This window comes from Charadrius vociferus, unplaced genomic scaffold (genome assembly GCF_000708025.1).
Source record: "Charadrius vociferus isolate BGI_N301 unplaced genomic scaffold, ASM70802v2 scaffold201, whole genome shotgun sequence".
Lineage (NCBI taxonomy): Eukaryota > Metazoa > Chordata > Aves > Charadriiformes > Charadriidae > Charadrius > Charadrius vociferus.
The window spans coordinates 769,956-791,285 of record NW_009646936.1 but is presented as its reverse complement, the minus strand read 5'-3'; the positions used below and the strand labels follow the sequence as shown (position 1 = coordinate 791,285).

At 37.2% G+C, this 21,330-nt stretch overlaps 1 protein-coding gene across 4 annotated transcripts in view; it reads right to left on the bottom strand.

Annotated features, from left to right (window-relative positions):
* The window catches only part of SYNJ1 (synaptojanin 1), a 65,450-nt gene extending 45,182 nt beyond the window's left edge, over positions 1–20,268 (bottom strand). For 2 of the 4 annotated variants that reach the window (XM_009894887.1, XM_009894889.1), the window contains exons 1-8: positions 20,133–20,268; positions 8,781–8,867; positions 8,047–8,314; positions 5,409–5,634; positions 3,585–3,668; positions 2,745–2,806; positions 2,071–2,167; positions 591–760 (exon numbers count right to left, since the gene is read on the bottom strand). In XM_009894887.1, coding sequence (XP_009893189.1) covers positions 591–760; positions 2,071–2,167; positions 2,745–2,806; positions 3,585–3,668; positions 5,409–5,634; positions 8,047–8,314; positions 8,781–8,867; positions 20,133–20,256 — 1,118 coding nt within the window. In that variant the 5' untranslated portion in view covers positions 20,257–20,268. The remainder of the gene's footprint in view (positions 1–590; positions 761–2,070; positions 2,168–2,744; positions 2,807–3,584; positions 3,669–5,408; positions 5,635–8,046; positions 8,315–8,780; positions 8,868–20,132) is intronic. The other 2 variants (XM_009894886.1, XM_009894888.1) reach the window with 1 other exon arrangement.
* Between the last annotated feature and the right edge of the window lie 1,062 nt (positions 20,269–21,330).

The following is a 21,330-nucleotide window of genomic DNA, read 5'->3' as shown; positions in this document are numbered from 1 at the left end:
CTGCTGAGATAAGCACAGCCCTTGCTCTAGGAAAGGGGCGAGGAAATAGGGACAGAAGCACAAGTACAGCAGGACTGGGAAGTACAGAGCAGGGCAGAAAACATGCATTCCATTCATATTCTGTGGAGAACTGAATCTCTCAAATGGAGATCCAGGTGCAAACAGATTTAGAAAAAGATTGCACTGAACATCAGCATTTACAAGAAACAAAATGGTATGCTCCACCGCTGAGGAAAATATGAACAATATTATACAGGAAGATGGAAAAATATTCATTCTTTAATCCCATGTGGGTGCATCCATGAAAAAGGACAATTGCCCATTTTCACCAAAATCATGAGGTCAAAGGCCTGAAAATTAAGTCATGTCTCAGAGACATTTTCCATTAAGATTTTCAGAGCATATTCTGAATGAGGCAAAATTTGAAGAGTAAGTGACTCATATTTTGGTGGTTGAGCATCATCTTGGATACAATAAAAACACAACAACAGAAGTAACATTTTTTTCTCTTATCTTTTTGCTAAGGGGTCAAAAGCATCCCAGAATCATAATTTAATTTGAAGAAATTTACAGAAGTTATACACACAAACCTTTTAACTTCCTTTCCATCAAAATAAAAAAATCCACACTCTAAGAATTTCTGGACTTGAGGTTTAAGCACACTGTGTAGTTTTTCTGCCTTTCCACCTTTAACCATTTGATGATAGTCAAAGTTCACCATTTTGATATCAGCCGAATGTTCAGATGCTTTCAAATGGCTCTGACATTGTAGAAAGAGAAGAAAAAAGTATAAATATACCAATACCCGAACATATAGTAGTATAAGCTAAATAAGAGGCTACAAATATTTTTAAAGCTGTTTTATTAACTATCTTTTTATTACACACTTTCTCTTAGGTAAAATGAAACCATTTAATCACTATTGTTCAACAAATCATTCAGAACTGACCAATATTTCAAATGTTTTTTTTCTTTCTCTTGTCACATAGTTGTGTTTTTCCTTAGTGTACTAGGGGTCACCAAGACAGTCTTTCGCCTCTTCTATTGTTAAAATGCTTTGATTTGCAAAGAGTTATTTCAGTTAAAACACCTTTCACTAACAGGCACCATTTTAGATACACCTGCCAGCAACAGGGACTGAGTGAACGCTCCATAAACTACGACTGAAAAAACCCCAGACTACTTATTTAGGTTGCTGTAGAGGGTGGCTTGAGCAAAACTTTCCCTAACATTCCCTGAAAAATCTTGAAGTGCTCACACAATCTTTGTTGGCAAAGCTGTGATCTGCATTGGGCATCAATATGCATCTGGGAGCACGAATGTCTCCTACCAGGACAGATGGATACAGAAAAGATACGAGTGAATGGCCTAAGATACTCAACCATTATAATACAAAGGGAAAAGGAAGAAGGGAAAGGGAAACAACAGATGGCTATTGACATGTTCTCTGGCTTCTGAAAGAATTTCTGAAATTGTCAGTATTTATGGACTACAATGTGACAGCTATTTTTAACCTAACTACCAGGAGTTCATGAAAACTGACACTTACAGTTAACATCTTCTGAACAAACATTTCTATTTAATCATGAAGCAGTTTTTATGTTTGAATTGATAAATTAATATGTGAATTATTTTTTTAAAATATTAAGGAATATATCCAGGAATTCCAAGGGAAATATTTTTAAAAGAAACATCACAGTATTAAATACTACAAAGTACAATTTATTCATTCACCACTTTTATAGTGCAAAATATGTATTTTATAAATAAGCCACTAATAAGCATAAAATATGAAAATAACTGAAAATCCCTCAACAGTGCCTATGTTGCTGTTACATTTTTTCAGTAAAGTAACCAATCTGAACATAATCAAATACTAACTGTATATAAAGATCCATTTCACATTATGTAACTTAAGCAGTGCTTTTATGATAAATACAGTTTTCACCACAAGTGGTAGCTGCTCCAGAGCACAGCATACCTGTTTCATTTTTCGAAGTCTATATAAAAGCTTCATCGCAAACAGGCAAATTCCAAGGATATGCATAGTGAGAAAATTGTCATACTCACCTGAAAAGCTTTGCTAAGCATGTGCTCCCCTTCTTTTGCCCCAAGTAAATTTACAATAATTTGCTTGCCATATAAATTTTTAAGAGTTTGGAAATGCCTGTTAACAGAAGAAAAATTCCACACTCATTTTCTGGCATGCAGAAAATTATCACTGACTGAGATGTTGCAGAACCGTACTGGGTACTCTAATAACTGCCGCAAGTCTTTTATTATCTCATGTCCAAACAAATCAATGTAACTCAATAATAGCATACAACCATTGACTGCTATTTAATTAGGATAATAGCACCAATTTAATGTTATACGTTTAGTTAAAACCATAAGGCTGTGAAGCTGAAGTGTCATGGCAGGAATAAAACCAAAATATAAATTTTACTTTTACACAGCAGCTGACAAATACAGGTTATTCAATGTAAACATGCTACAATTTTTGTTTGCAGTTTAACAAAATATTTCACTATTCTAAATTTTCTTCAGACTTTTCAACAAAGCACTCAAAGACACAAGCAATCCTGTAGAAGTTTGAAAAAGCTGCCCAGGCGGTTTGCTGTTTTGCTGAATCACACATTTGTATAGACAAAGCCTCCCGTTTGGAATAACATATCCCATCCCTCTGATACATCACTTATCAGAGGTTTGTAGGCCATTAACGAAAATTTAAGACATTCTTTCACCTGTCAAAAGCTGGTGCATTCGCCTCAAAACCCCTTGACATTCTGACACGATGAGATCCCACCTATGACATGAAGATTAAATTATTTGTCATTACACATTTGATTAATCATTCTTCAAAGACCTCTTTTGATCCTCAGTATGATCTGAAAATTCATTTCACTTTCTAAATGAAATCTCCAAAATTAATTCTGCGTACTAGGATGTGCATTCCTTTTATAGGCTTTTCTTAAATTCCTCTTCTTTTTTCTAAAACACCCTTTTTAAATTTAATATAATTAGTCATATCATCTAATTTCTTCTTGTTTTGAGTAAAAGGCATGTAAATGTTTCAGCAGTTCTACTGCAAAATGCTTAAATATCTAGTTTAAAGAACCTTGAGTCACTGCGAGGCATGAACTGTTTTTAATCTTCCCTGTAAAAACTGTATCACAGTAGTAGTTGCTGATACAATTCCTCTTTCAAGAAAACTGGGATGAAATAATTTTACACTAACTCTTAATCCATACTGACTTCTTGAAAAGACTCATCCTCAAGAAAATTCAGAAGAAAACAGTCTCTTTGGGTGCCCTTAGATAACCTATATTAAAATAGCAATTTAAATTAAAACAGGAAAAACTCAGAACTTCAAAGAGAAAACATCTAAAAAACAGTGGACATTCAAATCTTGTGCAAAACAGCATTCAGAGACTCCAGAGTAGCAGGCTTGGCGAATTAAACAGTAGCACCAGGATAATCTCATCCTGACAGGTAATTGTGCAGAAGAGCCTAAACGCTACTGTAAGATATTAAAATGACATGAATAAGAAATATCTGTATAATTAAATCTATCTCCTGCTTACCTGCAGGCCTGGCTGTTCCCAAAATAATGGAACAGATCCTCGAATCTGTATGAAAGATGACACAGAGTCATCTAAAAATATGACCTGTTAAGAAAAAAAAAAAAAAAGCATAACATGAATAGGTATTACAGAGTGTAAGGCATTAGGTTTCTCAGCCTTAGCTAAACATACAGTAAATAAAATACATTTACACATTCCACACTACAAGCTAAAATATTGTATTCTCTAGACTCTTCTCTCTATCCCCTCTGAGCAATTCATAAAAGAAGCTCTGGCACTCTCATGCTTCCTTGCAGAATCATGATTTACATCATTTAAGAAAATACAGCGAGCTTTTATTATTTGGGCCTGAATGACTTCTGTGCTAAGAGCAACTTGCTTAAAAAAAACTTGGTAGGACCTTCCTGTAGGAGCAGTTAAAATGAACACCAACGCACAGAAAATAAAAACGCAGCCTACTCAGAGCACCTGCAAGGATTTTGTGTACCAGAATCCAAAATACAACAGTCTATTAAGTATAAAGGAAACAAAACTTAAAGTGGAATCATATGCCACAGTCACCTAGTGAGATTAGCCTGCCAGGAAACTTGGACAGAGAAACTGTAACAAGAGTTCTGACTAAACTGAAATTAGATATTGTCCTCGTTTCAGCTGGGAAAGATTGGAAAGAGTTAATTTTCTTTCTAGTGATTGCTGTGAAAGGAATGTCAATAATATCTATTGATTTTAGTTGTTGCTAAATGATACTTACACTATTCAAGGATTTTCTTCAGCTTCTCATAGAAGAATAGACAGAAGGATGGAACGGTCAATTAAATATTACATACCACAGACATCATGCTCAGGATATAAATGGGGGTTAGCCAGTGGGCGAGAATCTACGATCACTTCTCTGGACGGTGCCAATTCACCAGGTGGCGAGAGTGACCATTCATTGTTATTACTATTGTTATTTTTCCTTTTATGTTATTTTTTCTATTAAACTATCTCAACCCATGAGATCTTTTTTTTTTTCCCCGCTCCTTTTTTCCCCTCTTTTCCCCCACTCTTCTTTGGGGGGGGAAAGCAGGGGGTGAGCAAGCGGCTGTGTGGTTCTAGTTGCCGGCTGGGGTTAAACCATGACAGATGTGTACAAGCAGCAACCTTCCTGGATAAAATGCTACTACCTAGGCTTTGCAATGAGTCAGTGAGTCAACCAAAGATACCTACTCACATGAATAAAGTTGGAGGAACAACATCTTGGTAACTAGGTTATCGTAAGAAGTGAGCAAAGAAAGGCCAGCAAAGACTGATTTAACAACTTCTTGCATTTCTGTATAATAAGGGCAAAGATATGCAATCAAATGCAGTGGAATTACAGTGGCTTTAAAAACTAACTTTCAGAGGAGCTGTGCTAAGTAACCATAGGAATGCTTTTATCTTTCCTGAACCAAAAGGTATTATGTATTTGCCAAAAATCTCTTGTCTGTTTCTAAGGTCTTTTACTTTGCTATTTGCTCAGGCCGAAAGAAGTACACACTCACCTACAGCTCAGGAGGCTAAAAGGAAGTACAGCCACCTACAACAGTTCAGCTGATGGATAACAGCTTCTTAAGCTATTGAAACTCAGACCCATCCATGCTCTTACCCTAAGCTACACTAAAAACCAAGATCATCAAATTATGTAACCTACTTAGATTCCTTATTTAGCAGCAAAGGAACTATTCCAATACCTATTGGTTACAGACTTGACTTGTGATATGTTGATTTAGGGCAAAAAATTATCCCCACACATGCTTATCATGAGTTCATCAGCCAAGCAATGTGCACTCTAGCGTAACATACCTGCTCTGTTTCAACAAAATTAGCAACATGGCCATCATCATTTGTTCCCCGGACGTTAAATCTGGTGCCAGCCCGTTCACAGCTTAGTCGTGAAATAAGACAAGCCTTTGCCTGCTTGTGAGCCGCATAAATTGTCCTTATCTCTACTCCTCCACACATGAGACGTAACAACCAGTCATCACAGTTCACACCATAGTGCTTCAGATGCAAATGCAGCGACTGATTCCTATCAGGAAAAAAAATTAAATAAAATAACTGGAAGGAAATAAAACACAGCTCAAATTAAGCCAGCTACTGACTTCTTATATTTTACACCTAATACTACAGATAAGAAAAGGAAAATATGCATGTTATAGTTTTATGATATAACTCTTATTTAAACATACTTGAAATAGTGAAGATTACAAAAGAATAGCTTAAATGTCTGCGCAATAAGAATATGGGGTGAAGCCATGAATTCTAATGACCTTAAAAAAATAACCCTTATAGCCTCTGCTCTTCACACAGCAAAAAACAACTCTCCAAGCTTGTTTATATTTCTCCACTCAGACTTGCTTTGAGAAGCCAAAGATTACAGACTCTGGGAAAAGCAAGCCAGAATTCCAATTACATGGTTACTTTTTGTGACGGGTCACAGTCAATTTCACAACACCACAAAACAAAGCTAGAAAAAAAATTGTTGTCAATATACAATGATTATTTCTGTTATACATCACCATAACACATCACTTGCCCAGACAAGCTTCCAGGAACACATTCATAGCCAACTGATTTTCAAATTTCTGTAAATCTCAATTTCAAGTTAAAGTGTTGGTACATTATATACTGCATATACCATTTTCTATTACCAATTACTGCTCAAATGAAGCAAAGATCCACAGCTTGGATATACCTGTACATTAAGTAGTACCAATCATCAATGTAGTAAGTAAATAAGACTAAAGTTTGGTTTTTCCGAGTTTTTTTTTTTACCTCACTCTAGTGGGGCTTGGCTTTTAGATCTTCTTCGGAAACATTCACTTGTATAAAAAGGAAGAAAAGTTTTCTGCATAGCAAAGAAACGTAAACTCTAGTAAGACGGCTGGTTTCCGCCCAGAAAATTCTACCATAATTGCAAATAACATATTTGGTATAAAGGTTGAAGCTATTCACTTTAATTTTAGCCTTTTCATTCTAAACTTCCAATTAAAAAATTAAAAAAAAAATCTGCAACTTATCAAACACTTCAGTTCAATCATTAATAAAGATTCAAATCCCTTGAATTCAAGTACACATTCACATTGCAGAAAAGTATACAGATGCATTACAATAGGAGACTGAGAAAGCAGACTATATTCTTTCCCTGGGCAATGTGAAACTGGAACTTTTGAATAGAAAAAGCCCAAGAAAGCTTACTGAAGTGCATAAGCAGAATACTTTCTGTTATTGACTTTTAGTGTTTACATTTCTAGATCTTGGAATCTGGGACATTCCATCTACCTCCTGCAAGGACTGATTCTTACTGAAAAAAAAAAAAAAAAAGCCGGGTAACTTAAGAAGTTTTACGACAGGCATCAAAATCAGCCAAGCTTATTTGGACAGGGTCAACAGGCATCATTATTTCTCAAGCCTCGAAATACTGAGAGATTACCAACAGAGAGCCCAGTCCTTTCCCAGATGCAGAGAGAGACAAACATCTATGTTCCAGTAAACCTACATCAAGGCAGATGTGCTTCTGAAGACTAGAGCTTATTTCCTATCTTAATATACATACTTTGTCTTATATAGCAATCTAATAATATTCCTCTATCTGACCAAAATAGTCGCAGAGTAGAGTAGCTGGTTTGGTGTCTTGTATATTGGACAAAAGAGGGGGGCAGATGTAGCTTTTCACCTGTTCTAACAAGCATATTGCCAAGTCTTCAGGACCCTTCCAAGGTTCATGGACGCATACACCATTCTTAAAGGTTTAAAAATACGGGAGCAGAATTTTTTACATGACAGTACGCATCACTGGCATTACTTAAGCTTCTTATTGGCATAAACAGCAGTACTCCTTTTACCAAGAATTCTCTGTGTGAAAACCTATACTTTATTCACAAATATTCTGTAAAAAGACAGTGAGTTCAGCAGCCAAGTAATGTGCGCTGTAGCACAGCCTACCTGCTCTGTTTCAACAAAATCAGCAGCATAACAATTATCTGTGTAATAAAATTTTTGAAGTCCTTTCATATGTTGGAAACTATATATAAACACCACACCATTTTAGAACCCAGAATGTTGAAAAGATTACAATTTTCTTTAAAGCTCCATTACCACACTCATTTTAAAAAACTGACACACCTGATGAAGAATCAAGAGACACCAAAGCTGAAACACAACATCACGACAACTGTTCAGATCAAAGTATAATATCATAAGCAGTGAAAATCGGTGTTTTCCAATTAAGAAACTCCAAGTGACCATGGAAACATTGTATCATTAATAACACATTGAAGTCCTTCAAGTTAAAATAATGCTATTCTATATCATCAACATTTGTGGTACAAAGGTGTACGTTTAAGAGCTGATAAAGACAAGGATAAACTCTTCCACAGATTAGTTTGTGCAGGCATGCACTATTTGATATATTGTCTGATAAAACACACTATGAACTCACCAGAAAAACCTATTATCAGTGGTGTGCTCCTGCATGCTGCGGTGAGCGTTGAGACTAAGATCTAAACTGACACCAGTTGCAGACCATGCAAAATAAAAGTTTCCTGAGTTCAAAACTTTTCGTACTTCTGAAATACGATCCTCATCTGTCGAATCAATTCGTAACGATACAAATTCAGTGGAAGTAACTCGAAAAACTTCAGAGTCTTGAATCTTTCCCACAGACATGCATCCTGTTACTAGAACCAGATAATGTAACAGTGTGTCTCCTGTAAAACAAGAAAAGGCACAGGTAACAGAAAGAAATCTTAGTGGAGTGTGGTGTTCACGTATTTATATGCTTAAATGCACACAATCTAACCCCAGTTTGACTGAAAAAAGTACAAAAAGAACGAACATCAAGCACTCATTCTCAAGTTCTACAGAAGAAAAGTAAACCCAAACAGGAGAAACTATGCTGCAAATAACAGGGATTGCGAAAACGGAAGTTATTTTTGTCCACTCCCTTATTTCTGGGAGTGCTCCAAACTTGCAAGTTACTCTACAAAGACAAAAAACAAAACGAAAAAATGAGTTCCTGTTGCGAAGATCCTGTGCCATGCAGTTTTACAAGAGCAGCACAATTTTCTTTCCCAAATGAAAAATCTTTTACAGTTTTTATTTACTATTTTTTTACTTTACTTTTTTATTTAGTTTTTTTTACTTTTACAGAAAAGTTTTACATCTTTTACTCACCAAGGTTTAATCTTAATACACCCAGGAGCCCATATGCATCCATTACTTTGGAGTAAGTGTTCTTGATTGTGTCTTTTTCTGCAGAAGCTATGGAGAGAAAACATAAGATTTTATGATGTAAGAGACCATACAATATGGCAGGGAGAATGCGTCCACTCTAAACTGAAAATCCAAGAGATTACAAAAGTAGCATTTACATGGAATTTCTGGAAAGAAATCAAAATGTATGAGCATATGGCATTTTATAATGGAAAATGAGTATTTGATTTTATAATGGAAAATGAGTATTTGATTTTATAATGAAATATGATCACGCTATGTTTTTAGGCAACAAAAAAAGGACTTGTAAAAACTTCAAGTGATATTAAAGGCGAACATTGGCATTTTAACATCATCATCTTCTAATATAAAACACATCTAAAGGACAGGCAAATAAGTTGCATGAGGATGTTCTCCTCTAATTAGTTAAAATCAGAGTAGTGTTAAATGCTGGGTTGTTTTCATGAAAAAAAAAATTATCCTTTTTCTCCAAGAAGAAAACGGTGATGTGGCAGTGTTATTTCCAGATAAGTAAACAAGATTACCACAAGTGCATTTTAACTAGTTTCAGTTATATTCTAAGCAAATTAAATCTCTTGTAGGTCCACAAGATAACAGTATTTAAAAGCCATGTCTTCGATTAGGAAAACACAATTTTCATAGACATTTTTGAAAAAAAAAAAAAATTGTAATATTTTAGAAGAAATAAAAGTATATCTACCATTATTCACCTGGGAGTTAATGTTAGTGTACACTTTACAACTTCAATCAGCACTCAAAAAAACAGGCCCACAAGTTTGACTGCAGAGCCAGGAGACAGAGATGCTGCAGTGCAGAAACCAGATCCCACTTGTCCTGAGATTTTTCTCATGACTGAGACTGCACCTGAAGTGCAAAGACCAGCAATTCCAGCTGTGCCACTGGATCCACAGGGACTGAGATTTCTGAGTCACCGAGGATCAGCACCTTCTCCCTCCTCAGAAATTATCTGCTAATTAATTTTCACTTTGACACTAAAAAAATCCTAATTTGACATAAAAAAACATAATTTGAAATGCCTATTGTCCTGGCATTCTGCTGTGCTCTCTCTCACATCAACTATATTTTCTTCAGAATTGCTGTTGTGAATCTTTCTAATGAGTATTCCCAAAGCTCAGCACAGCCCTGCCTGTGCACAAGCTTACCCCTTCTGTTCAAATGTCCACTAGCTCTATTATTGAAGTGGATCAGAAACTCCAATATAGATGAAACAATTATTTAACCTCAGCCTGAAATCTAAACTCATTCAATGTTTTATTAAGTGCATTTAAAAAAAGCTTCTTTAACTATTTGCACTGATGCTCTGTATTTCTGAAATCCAGATGCTAAAGATAAGAGTTACCACAGCATGATTATTTCCAAAATCCTCACCCACAAAAAGTGTTAAGACGTGGAGCCAATCTAAACACATTGTTAACGGACAGTGATTTTGTCAGCATCACTAAATCATGTTTTTCTTAACCACACACCATCAGGCTGCAAAGAACAACTTCTATTAAAACCTGGTTCTTTCAATCCATTTTTCCAACAAGCATTTAATGATGTCAACATACTCTTCTAAACTAAATTTTCGGTAACGAGAGAACTGCCATGTTCTTCTTTCACATTTCAAATTATTAACGAAAAATGCGGTTTAGTTTCAAACTTTTTGCAGGATTTTTCTTAAAGGTGCCTGCCAGCATTTAATGACATTTCAGAACAATGGCTTTTCTGTCTTCTATGGATTTATTCTCTTTTTCCATTGCATAGAACACCCGTTATCCTTACTAAGCTTTAATAAGTAAATGCCCAAAGTAAATTAAGTTAACATGGGATTTGCAAATTCAGATCAACAAAAAAGGCCACTGCTAATAAAGCAGCAAAGGGTTGCAAAAACAAATAAACAAAAAATGGAAATAGAAAAACTTACTGTGACTAGCCAATTATTATTTTCTTAACAAAGCAGCCAAGCACCAACCAAAAGCATTTCATGCCAAGTTTTTCAGTCATATTAGATGTAATACAGCACGTAAGCATTTCTACCTTGCACTGCCTGCACTTTTCCCATTTTTTTTTTTTTTAAGGCCAAAATTCACACAGGAAAAAGGTAAACATCACATACCCCAGAAAGTTCATTTCATCCATCCTGCCCAGGCCCACCCTCACCTACCCCCAGGTAGTTACAACTTTGAAACATAAATTCATAAGGCTGATTCCCCTTCATTGAGGGCACCTGTTTGAACCTCTAGTTATCAGCGTTCACAAAACCTGAAAGAATTATGAGATTTGGTGATGACCGATATTAGCCAATACAGAGCGATAAAAAATGCTTGTCACATACACCTCCTTTTCCTTAAGAAACAGAGCTAAAAAGAAAGCAGTCACAGAAGTAGCACCCATAGCAGAAAAGGGTGCAACTCCACAGCACTGCATTGCTGCCTCTTCCCTACCACAGGAGCACCAACCCACACCACGCAGGGGTGTTTTGGATGGTTGGCTGCAGCAGTGCATAGGCTGCTTTCGGGGTGTAATGTACAATGAGGGACTTCCCACGATCAGCAGTGCTACAACATCAAGGAAATACACTTGAGTTTTCTGAAAACCAAGATGAAATCAGGAACCAGACACAGCTATGCCACACTCCTTTCCATTTTCTTCCATTTGAACTGTTGGGACACCGTGGGGACCAGCACCTCCCTGGGGACCAGGGCACTGGTAGCCACGGGGGATCCCCCAGGGAGACAGGGCAGGCTGGGGGCAGCCCCAGCCCAGGACATCAGGCACGTCCGTGGGGACAGGCTGAGGCCAGGCCAGGATGTCAGTCTGCGGGCAAGGTTCAGGCCTGGTGAGGGTAACCAGGGCCAGACACAGCCCCAGGATGTCCAGGCAGGCCATGAGGACAGGGACAGGCCAAGGCCGGCCTGGGACATCAGCCCGGCTCAGCAGGGCCCACGTCCAGGCTGGGTAGGGTTGCGGAGAGCTGGAGACCAGCACCTGGCTGCAGCATCGCTGGGGCACAGACGGACAGCCCTGAGGGGTCCTGGGCTGTGGGCAGGGTGGGTGAAGCCCCAGGGAGGCTGAGCAGGGACAGGTAGGGCTAGTGGTGTCCTCAGGGCCCTGACATGAACAAGCAGTAATGCTACAAACACATGCAAGTGGTTGTATAGCTGGTTTAGACCAGAAGTCCATTTAGCCTCCAAACATTTACAAGAATTTCCTGAACCAGCACCTCCAACTGTGCTAGCCGTAAGGATGCCATCCATAAATATGGATGCTAAGAGAAAAAAAAAACATAACACCCACGTCAGCCTGTAATCTATTGCTGACTGCCACTGCACATGGCATTTCCCATTTCTGAAGACACCAAAATTAAACTTGCAGGTTTTCCTATCACTCTATACCAAACAGTGCGAATAACAATGTAAGTGCTCTGGAACCATTCAGACTGTCCCCATAAGCATCACATTTAACTCTTCCTTCTTCACCAAAGCAGTTAAGTTTCGTGAAGATCTATGTTCTCTCACTTCATTCAGCATACAAAGTCATCGGATGCAGCCAAGAGCTACCAAAGTTGCAAAAATATATGGCTAAGACCTCATCCCTATAATATCTTATATTCAATGTAGGCAAAGCCAAGTTTCAGTTTCCTCTATGAATAGCTGAAACTACCAACTGGGTGAACTGCAGCTTAGAAGTTAAACCACAGGAAGGCTAAGGTAATCCTGACAGAAGGAGAGAGAGCATTTCCTCATTTCCTCTTTAACATTCTTAATGAATGAGAACATCTCTTCCCAGAATGGTGGGTTGGCCTGCAGCCATAAGAACCCTTTTGACTTTGATTTATGAGCTTCATATCTTGAAAAAAATGCAACTAATATAAATATACACTCAGAAAAACATAAAGTCCTACAAATTAATGAACCTACTTCTCCTCGAGAAATTGACTTTTCCATTTATTAAATAGCTGGAAGTAAGCAAACACAATTAAGGCTGGCTGAAAAAAATGTAAAATGTGGTCACTCGCTAAGAAGAACAAATTAAGATGTGCAACTTCTAAAGAGAGAAATTACCAGCTGGAATGACAACATTCATCCCTAACACTGGACTTAAAAGATTTTTAAATTATACTGTAGAGAGACACACCAAACAGTAGACAATGCAAGCATACATACGTCTGTGTAAAGACGGACACAAAACAGCATGAGGCAGTATTTCTTATATTACTTTGTGTCAGTTCAGATGATAAGCAGAAAAGAAATTAAAAGCAGCTTCTGCTTAATCCACCATATTAATTAGGTTCAAGTTGATTAATTTCTAAAACAGAAATAATGACTCGCTATTTACCAGTACAAAAAACTCAAACAAACAAAAAAAAACCCAGAAAACCCACAACCGGTTTAATGTGGTTTTCAGGTCAAGTTGTAATGCGTTCTTGTAGAAAGCCAGCAAGCCTCATTTGCAGTGTCAAGAGAAAAAGAATAAAATAATTTTAAGTCAATCTTTTAAAAAAATTAATAGGTCAGTATTTTTAAGTGTTAACATCTCATTTGTTCCAAGTTAAATCACAAGTGTGCATCTGTAATAATCACACTTTATCAATCACTGACTCATTTAAGAAAGGTGACTGATTACATTATTTTAAAGGGATTATGTCAGCCTGCTTACCAGTACAAAAATGGAATGCATTAAAAATCCTGTCTTCAGGACAACTTGGTTCAACATGTATTCTGCTTAATTGCAGATTAGAAATTAATTTTGCAATTTTAACAATTATAGAACTAAGATAATGTTAAAAGTTATCATTCAGGCTGCCTACAGTTATGTTCTCGGTGGGTTCACAAGGTGCCATGAGGACACATACTAAGTTAGTGGCTCCAGTTCCCAGCTAGAACATGGGACACTGAGCTGGGAACAAAGACAGACTCCTGAAATTATGTGCAGTTCCTTCAGAAACAAGACTTGTCATTTAAGTTAGGTGAGAAAAAGCTCGTGCTACTGTCACTTTAAAAAAGTTTGAAATCAGAAAAATTTATGAACTATTCTTACATGGTTTGTTTTTGAGCTTTTAAGACTGAGATTTTCAACCTTTTTGCAAAATTAGGACAGTTAAACTTTCAGTATTAAAATTGAAGCTAACACTTTAATATTACCACATAGGTGACATTAAAATCAGATTGGAGTCACCACTTCCATTTATAAATCATCCAAGAACCATTTTATTACTTTTGACACATTCCTGACATGAATAGATGCACAGAAAACTGGACGACAGCTGATATTTAAATCTTCATCATTCATATGATATTCACTTTGAATTTATAGGACAATTTTTTCTCCAACTCTATTTGCTAGTTCAAATTATGAAGTACTATTATTCACTTCACAAAGACATTTACATGTTACCATCAACACGTATCTTAAGATTATGGGGAGGAAACCCCAAATAACAAATCACCTCTACCCAGCAATGAAAAAAAAAACCACCCAGACATCTCTAGATGTTAGCAATTATACTTAAATAATACACACCAGTAAAAAACCCACTGTTTGGAACAACAACAACAAAATAATTGTAACAGATGAGCAAATAAAAGGCTTGGTTGCTTTAACACTATTTTTCAAAACTATGCAAACTTACTTCACAAAATGTATCATTTCAGCTAACACTACTGACTAGGGGGAAAAAACAAACTGAGAAATAAAAGTGTGAAAATAAAGCTGACCTATGTAACAGCCTATAAGCACTTCCTTTCCATCAGATTTGGGTTTTCTGACCCAGTTACATGTTCTCCATTGAAAACAAAACTTTATATAGCACCAAAAATCTACAAAGATTTTCTTCTAATACTTGAATCAAAGTATAGGGTTTTTACATGAAAGCCAACTGTTGCCATTTTTGCCTGTACAATTCAAAAAATTATAAAATTTTAAATTTAACATGTGCTAGCACGTGAAAAAGCTACCAAATACTCTGAAATGTAGAAATTCTAACTGGTATTTCTAAATTATGTCTGAGTAACTCCAGAAGTATGCAAACTAGGCTTCCTAACATACCTTTAATTAGCAAGAGCTATCATTCATTGGTTGTCCAGTAGGGCAAAACCAAGACTTTTACTATCATGTGTGCTACCATAGAAATGAAAAGTTACTGAATTGAAAAGGGAACATTCCTAAAGAGAATTATTTGTTGCCAGTGAAATCCCTTGCTAAAATGATGCAAAGGGCTGTGGTACACATACAGAATAGTCTTTACTATTGCTGTAAAGCTAGTCTACCTTAAGAGGCAAAAAGCCTTCAGATTGTTATAAGTAATTTCTTTTTAGTATTTCCAGAACGGTGGACCAAAGTCTCGCAGATCCATTATGCCATTCAAAGAGGTCACAGCCCTCCCAGGCAAGAGTTACTGACTCCACCGACCTCCTGGGAAGATTCTTACTGTAGTTCTTGCACTTTGCAAAGTGTACTAGGCTAGCATATGTGTTCTTTGTTAAACCATGTGATTTTGTTGAAAATGCCTGGAAAGCGATGAGCTGAACATCTCCCCAGCAGATTTGAAAGGACAGTGAATTCTGGCAGAACCCTAAGAAAGGCACCTGATGGTAACCTGACAGGTTACAGCCTCCTCCACCAGCACAGCTGCCCTCAGCATCCACCACAGCTGTCGCTTCCCTGCAGCTTCTTAAATGTTTTAAGATACTGTTAATGGGAAGGCGTAGTCCGGAAGATGATACTTAGTCAAAACAGTAATAAAGACAGGAAGGTGAAATCTCTGCTTGCCTTTGCATCCTAATCCCTTCACATTGGTCCCTTCAAATTGGCTTCAGATTAATATAGTGTTACACCAAAACACATTCAAAAATGGTTTCTACCACAGCCTGTATTTGACCTTTCCTCTCTAGATAAATTACTGCTTGAAGAATTTTAGTTCTTATTATTGTACCTTTATATATGTAAATAAAACAGGAAAATATTTATATTAAACTTATTTTATAGGATCCCATCATGAAAAATAGAATGTAGTAATTAACTGTGAAATATTCTTCTTCCCTAGTTAAGGGAATGTGGTTCCACTCAAAACTGTATAAACAATTATCAGGAGAGGGGGAAGAGAATCGCACACTGACAGTTTATCACTGGTGTCAGCAAACACAAGAAATAAAAACCTCTGGTTATGAGCATACAGAAAGTTACCCTCATTAATAATTATGGACATATAACAGGTGCTCATCAAATGTCAGTATCTGTCAGTATGTTTCTTTCTGGGTGTCTTAAGTTTCCTCAAGCACCATATGAACTTAAAATCTCTTGCAAACTTATTATATTCTACCTGCTACTGTGGATAGATAATAGCATATCTGCTTCCCCTTCCCCCCTCCTAAGAATGCAACATGGAATAATTTTCTTTTTAAAAAGAAGTGGAATGTGAATGGGTGATAAAGCAGCATTGCTAAACATGACTATGAATACCAGGATGCCTGCTGCACACAGGTTATTACAGCTCTTACTTATCTAGCTCTACAGAAAACTCAGGGTGGGCATCGTGCCTCTTCCCGTTCACACCTGCTCTCTTCTCAGCTTTACCATAAGAGTGAAGTCAAAGGATGCGCACGAAGCTCCTGCTCTCTCCACTCAGGGCTCAGTATTTTCCCAGACGACAGAACATTCTCCTTTACTCATCGCAGGCGACGGGAGTAAAGACAGCTTCCCACTCGTTTCATTATGACTCATCAGAGAGGAAAAGGGAGAGAGAACACTCTCTGGCTCAGTCAATGAAATCTTTACAGGTAAGATGTCATTAGAGTCCTATTTCAAAGAATAAATATGCAGTCTATTTTATATGTCAAATAAGAAAAAATAAATCTATGACATCCTCCCACTAAATTCTAAACAAGCCAGCAGTGAAACTGCTGACATTTATAACTAAATGCTCTTACATGGTCTTGAGAAGCAAGTTGGCAGGGTCCCCTCAGACTTCAGTACCTTGGGCTAACCCCATACGGGGAATGACTCAAAAAAGAGGTATTAAATATATAAAGGCAAGCAAAGTATTTCTCAGATGTTTTGGTCACAGTAACATTAGCTAAACCACGTCACAAGCAGTACATAGAACACTCCAGCAGAAGCATCGCTTGGGCTGCTTCCATGTTAAGACCGAATAATTATGCAACAACCACCTCTGTGAACTATCCCTTCAACCCTCTTCCTTTCTTCCAACTTATTTTGTTGACTTGAGTAACAGATTCGGTGCACATGCAACACACACTGAAAAAAATCACACAACATGAGTTGTATAGCATTTCATACAGAGGCCTAACCAAACCCTCTGAATCATCTTGCAATGCTTCATTGAATGTAAAGGGGATGAAGGTTAATACCGTTATCCTTCCCTCAGCAAAACGACAGATGCACTCCCTTAAAGATGACATTTAAAGGATCAGCAAGCTTCCATTCCTTTCTCTTAGCCCGTTTCAATTCCAAATTTCTCTACATGGATACCCCAGAAGACGCAGCTCACTAAGCGTCTCAGAACTGAACCGCATGGTTCAATACACGGTAAAGTGTATTTCACTAGGTTGTGCCTATATTATACATTCTACATACAGGCAAGAACTATGATAGGGTATAAGGCTGAACACCTTATCTGCAGTATGTTTTAAAATCTTTTGAAAAATGTCTAACAGTTTGAGATGAGTATTGTCAATTTTTGTAGAGTCTAAAAAGTGTTAGCACCATCAGCAAAAAATATGAGGTTTTGACAGTTTAAAGTGATGCTGTTCTGGATTTAAATTGATATATGCTTGATCTGACCGTTTTTCTATTTATTCACACATATTTTACAAACATCTGGGGAATCTTCCCCAAGGGCCAGACTCTCATTAACTTTGGCTTTTAGATTTGTACCAATTTCCAGAAGTTCATAAGGCTACAGACTAGAATCTTCTGACTGGTTTCTGTGGTGTAACTAGAGAGATGGAGAAGTAGAACTTTACAAATCTTCCCCAAGCACTAAGAATTGTACTCCTTTACATATATTACAAAGAACAGATACCAGAAGAAAACAGCAAGCAGAAAAAAAAAAAAAATCCTGAGCTAGGGACCTCTACTGCTTTTTCTGCTGTCTGCTGATTGCGATCTTTCAACCATTAACAAAAGAATCATGTTTCAGTATCTAAAGAGTTTAGGTGCAAAAAAAGAATTAATGCAAAATGCCACAGCTAAATATGCATTGGGGAAAATATGCCCATTTACCAGACAGAAAACGAGTAAGCAGCTTACTGGTTAAGGTTACCAAAAACAATATTCAGAGTAACTACTTCTAGCTAAGTATGAATGTTTACTACGTTGTAACCTACCAATTAGAATACCAAGGACAAACCTTTACAGACTAGTAACATGCTATTACTAAGTACAGAAGCCAGGAGGAGGGAGGCTTTCAAACTTCCTTGTGTTCTGCTTCCTCTGTTTGCTAACAGCGTGAGGCATAGAAGAGTGCAGAAACTTTGATGTGGTGTTTAATCTTTATAGAAGAAAAGTTTATCCAGATGTCTGTGGTATATCACAGCACCAAAAGCTACGAACTTACTGTCCTTTTTGAGCATAACTTTCAGGAATAAATTATTTTTAATACATTGCTCCTGAACTAGCTTAAACATGTTCAGTAATTGCTAAATACATGCTAAAATAAAGTTTTCCACAAATCTTCAAAGCATTTTTCCCCATTTTATGGATTTCACTAAACCAATTCAATAGGTTTATGACTGGACACTTATTCCCAACCCAATTCATACTACACAATCCTTTTCAAATACTGCTGGCAAAGTCAATGAGATTACTGAAATACATAGTAAGAAGAAATCGTATCAGAAAAAAAATAATCTCAAAAACAAGAGAAAAGCACTCATTGTTTTTCACCTGGATCATCATACAATTACAGCTATAATGTCAATCATGCTGGCATATCCCATTGCTAGGCCTCTAACAGTTAACAGCAGCTTGTTCTAATCGCGCATTAAAGATGCAGATTAAGCTGTATGCTAGAGAGCACTTCTTCATACAGCCTGTCCAGCACAGATGATTCTATGGCCCGACTGCTAAGTATCTTACACAGGACACGGGGACAGTCAGGTCCCTCAGAAAGAGGCCGTGCCACTGCCAAGGAGCACACTCATGCACAGGAGAGCCAATTGCAAATACCAAAGAAAGGAAACACATCTCATGTTCCACTCTTCTTTGGAAATCACATTTCCAACTAAGTCTTGTTAGAGAACACACTCCCCATTCAGCATACTCAACAGTCTCAAAGCCAGAGTGTCCTCCTGAAAGGTAGGTTTTTGAGTCCACTCAGACTTCAGCCAGTGAATCAAATCTCCCATTTTCTGATTGGATGCTCAGAATAGCTAGGCTAGGAAACCGCAGTCAGCAGAATGAATTAATCAAAAAGTTATTGACTTAAAAAAAAAACCCAAAAAACAAAAAGACTTCCATGGTACGAAAGCTTTTGATAAGAGTCAAAAACAAGCTAAGAAACCCTGTGCAACCAGGTGCTTTTTCAGACTTTCTGAAGAATAAAAACCAAACTACATTTTAAAACTCTATCTATAGGCTTCACAGATCTCTTCTGCACTTCTCATTTTAGTGTCCTCCTTCAACCATGACTTAAAAAAAAAAAAAGGGGGGGGGGGGGGGCGCAAAAAGAATTTAAAGGAATTATTTAATACATTTATCACTGAAAACATAAAAATAACTTTGCAATGCAAGACACCTTGCTCCAAATATTACTCATTTTATTACAAGACAAATCAATACAGAGTCTCAAGATAGGTTAAAAATACGAGACAAAAAAAAGCTGAAAATCAAAAAGCCATCAAAAGTCGTAATACAAAATGAGATAAAAAACAAATTAAGATGATATACCATTTAAGAATAGAGAAATTTTTATTATGAAATACAACACAGAAATAGCTTTTCAATGAAGTATGTATTCAAAAGCAGAATGTGGGGTTTTTTTTTTGGTTGTTTAGAACCAAAGAAATAAGCAGATTTGTTGGAAGATATTAGAAGAAGAAAATTTAGTACACAGGAAAATATACATGCATGATGAAATGTAATTATATATGTAAAATTGTCTCTCAACAGATGAAGATGTGAAAATGCCTTCCCCCCCCCAATTAAATCAGAAGCCTCTCCATTAGCAAATAAGAAAACAGAATAGTTACTTCTTTATATTCCATAAATAAACACAATGTCAAGCCTGCCAACGTTTTACATTGTAGTTATCAAAACATATCGACTTACAGAGGACAGCCACAGCTCCGGATTCAAACATGAGACATTCTTCTCTGTTTCTGGTTTCCACTATCACACTGAATGGAAGCGGATCCAGCTTGTGATAGACACGGTATCCTTTACTGAAAGCCATTTTGCCTTTATCAGAGGCAGTCCTGTCCAACACAAGATGATGTTAGCGAAACCTTGTGCTTCCAGACACCTTTTGCAAAGCAGGTCTGACTTGCATCCCTTCCTAGGGATTTTGCATGTTTAGCAAAAACAAACAACAAAAAAGAGACCTGCTTGCTCTTTCTCCCTCATGAAACTTATTTTATCTCATGTTCCAAAACAAATATAGGGACTATCTAAAGACAACATAACAATGTTTCCAAACCACAATTACCCAGAGAAACGTCTTTCAAAATAAAGGATTTATTTGAAAGCTTCTGAGAGACGATGAGAATTTATTTCACAATACTTAATAAATAGGATTTCTTCTTAGAAGAAAAAAAGAATGAAAATAAGGTTCTTTAGCTACCACAAATACGTAAGAATGGCAACTATCATAAACTAATGCAAAATGCAGAGGACCAGAAGCCTGGGCAGGTTTCAATTTTTAGATCTATTTTACTGATTCTGACCTTGTACAAAAGGAGAGTATATTTTAAATGGTAAAGCTGTTACGATGTTTCAAAAGATCATACAAAAACGTTAACCTCTCTTGTTTTTCTTTTTTAAATGAAAGCAGGTTTTTGTTTGGATTTAAACCCTCCCCTGCAGTGGCTGACGACTGAAACATTGCAGTATTGTACTAGTGAAACTGCCTGTAAGCCATAGAGGTAAGATCTTCCTTTACAACAATTAAAAAAAAAAACAAACAAAAAACCCAACATCCAACAAACAATACGAAACTATAAACAAACGCAAGAGCAGCCAAATGTTAAGGGCTTAACCTCAGGAAACTTATAGCGAGGGAAGATTCTTCCTGAAAGCCCGGAGCAGGGTTTTTTTGCCCTCTCCCTTCCCTTCAGCTCCGTGTCCGTAATCTCTAGGGCGGACACGGACTTTACGCCGCCGGTACGGAACGCGCCGGCCCCCACCCTCCGGCGCAGCCCCTGCGGGCCCAGCATCGCCCGGAGAGCAGCGGCCCCAGCCCGGCCCTTCACCCGAAGCCCCTCTCCCTTTGCCGGGCAGGAGAAAAGGGGCCGCCGAACCGCCCGACCGA